Source organism: Cololabis saira, chromosome 15 (genome assembly GCF_033807715.1).
Source record: "Cololabis saira isolate AMF1-May2022 chromosome 15, fColSai1.1, whole genome shotgun sequence".
Classification (NCBI taxonomy): domain Eukaryota; kingdom Metazoa; phylum Chordata; class Actinopteri; order Beloniformes; family Belonidae; genus Cololabis; species Cololabis saira.
The window spans coordinates 37,379,108-37,380,416 of NC_084601.1; the positions used below are offsets into that span (position 1 = coordinate 37,379,108).

Genomic DNA, 1,309 nt, shown 5'->3' on the forward strand with positions numbered 1-1,309 from the left:
AAAAGGAGAATTGCTCAATTTAGTATTTTTTTCTGAGCTGTTGACTTATCCGATATGTAATATTCTACATTCAGAATCAAGTCATCAAACAAAGAAATTTGAAGCTTTTTCAGATAAAGAGGGGGTTGGAGGGGGTGGCCAGCCGGTGTGGGCGTAGATGCTTGAATGGCGACGATGGTTGATGACTCAGGTGATGTGTCATACTCTTTGCTATAAAAGGGACCTTTTACATTTTGTCCACACAAACACAATCACACACACGTACAGTACTCACACTGGACTCAGAGGGACGTTTGTTTACTACAGGGCCAGCAGAAAGATGAAATGTAAGTTTGTTTTTGTTATTTTTAGAGGAAGAAGTGGATGTCTGTGTGTGTGTGTGTGTGTGTGAGAGTGTGTGTGTGTGTGAGTGTGTATGTGCATAAGAGGGAGTGTGTTTGCGTAGAGGAGGGGGGCTTTACTACACGTGCTCTTTACTTTTACTTTAAGCTTGAGAGAGTGAATGAATGAATGAATGAGTGACTGAGTGATGGTGTGTGTGGGAGTGAAAGCAAAACTATGACAATTTGTGGCTGAAACACATTGAGTGTTTAAGTCATTTCATTTGAACTCCACAAATGACCCGCTGTTTAGCTGCAGTTTGAGCTGTGATTGGCTGATTCCTTTGTGTGCGCGCGTCTGTCTCTCCGTGTGTTAGGGGTTTCCCTGAATACTTTGAACCGCTGCGGTGAGAGAAGTGGCACTTTAATTATTTACTTTACCACACTCTGCGGAAAAAACAGTCAGTCAACTCAGTAGCAGATTACCTTTTATGATTTCATCAGATTACTGTACACGCTTAATGCTGATTAACTGCAAACAGCCGACTGCTGCTTGTGTTGCAGCTGGTTTCACCAACTTTCTTGTGCGGTTTACTCAGTTTATTCAGTGGCTTTGAACAAAGGCATTAATAAACACAATAAAACTACTGTTCAGTTAAAAGTTTAATCTGCCGCCGTGTAAATACAGAGACCTAAAAAGTGTTCAAATGCAGTGTAGTGAAAAAAAGAAACATGCACAATTACAGTTTAAATAGACCAGAATGTTTTTTCTTAGTTTTTTCAGCATCAGCAAGTCTCCTCACACAGATTCTGTGAGTTATTTACGACATTATTACAGGCGTTTCAGCTCATACAAGTACCACCATGCTGGTACTGTATTAGCCGGCTTCATGTTTTGTCTTTGGTGTAAGTGATTTCATCATGAAAACTTTAACGTGTCAAGTTACTTGGCCGAGAGACAAGGTGGGAGAAGGAGCAGCACATGTCGG

The 1,309-nt window shown here is 41.0% G+C and overlaps 1 protein-coding gene across 1 annotated transcript in view; it reads left to right on the plus strand.

Moving 5' to 3' along the window:
* Positions 1–260: 260 nt before the first annotated feature.
* il11b (interleukin 11b) overlaps positions 261–1,309 on the plus strand; it is a 14,107-nt gene continuing 13,058 nt past the window's right edge. The window contains exon 1 of the mRNA XM_061742176.1: positions 261–326. Within this exon, the coding sequence (XP_061598160.1) occupies positions 320–326 (7 nt within the window). The 5' untranslated portion in view covers positions 261–319. The remainder of the gene's footprint in view (positions 327–1,309) is intronic.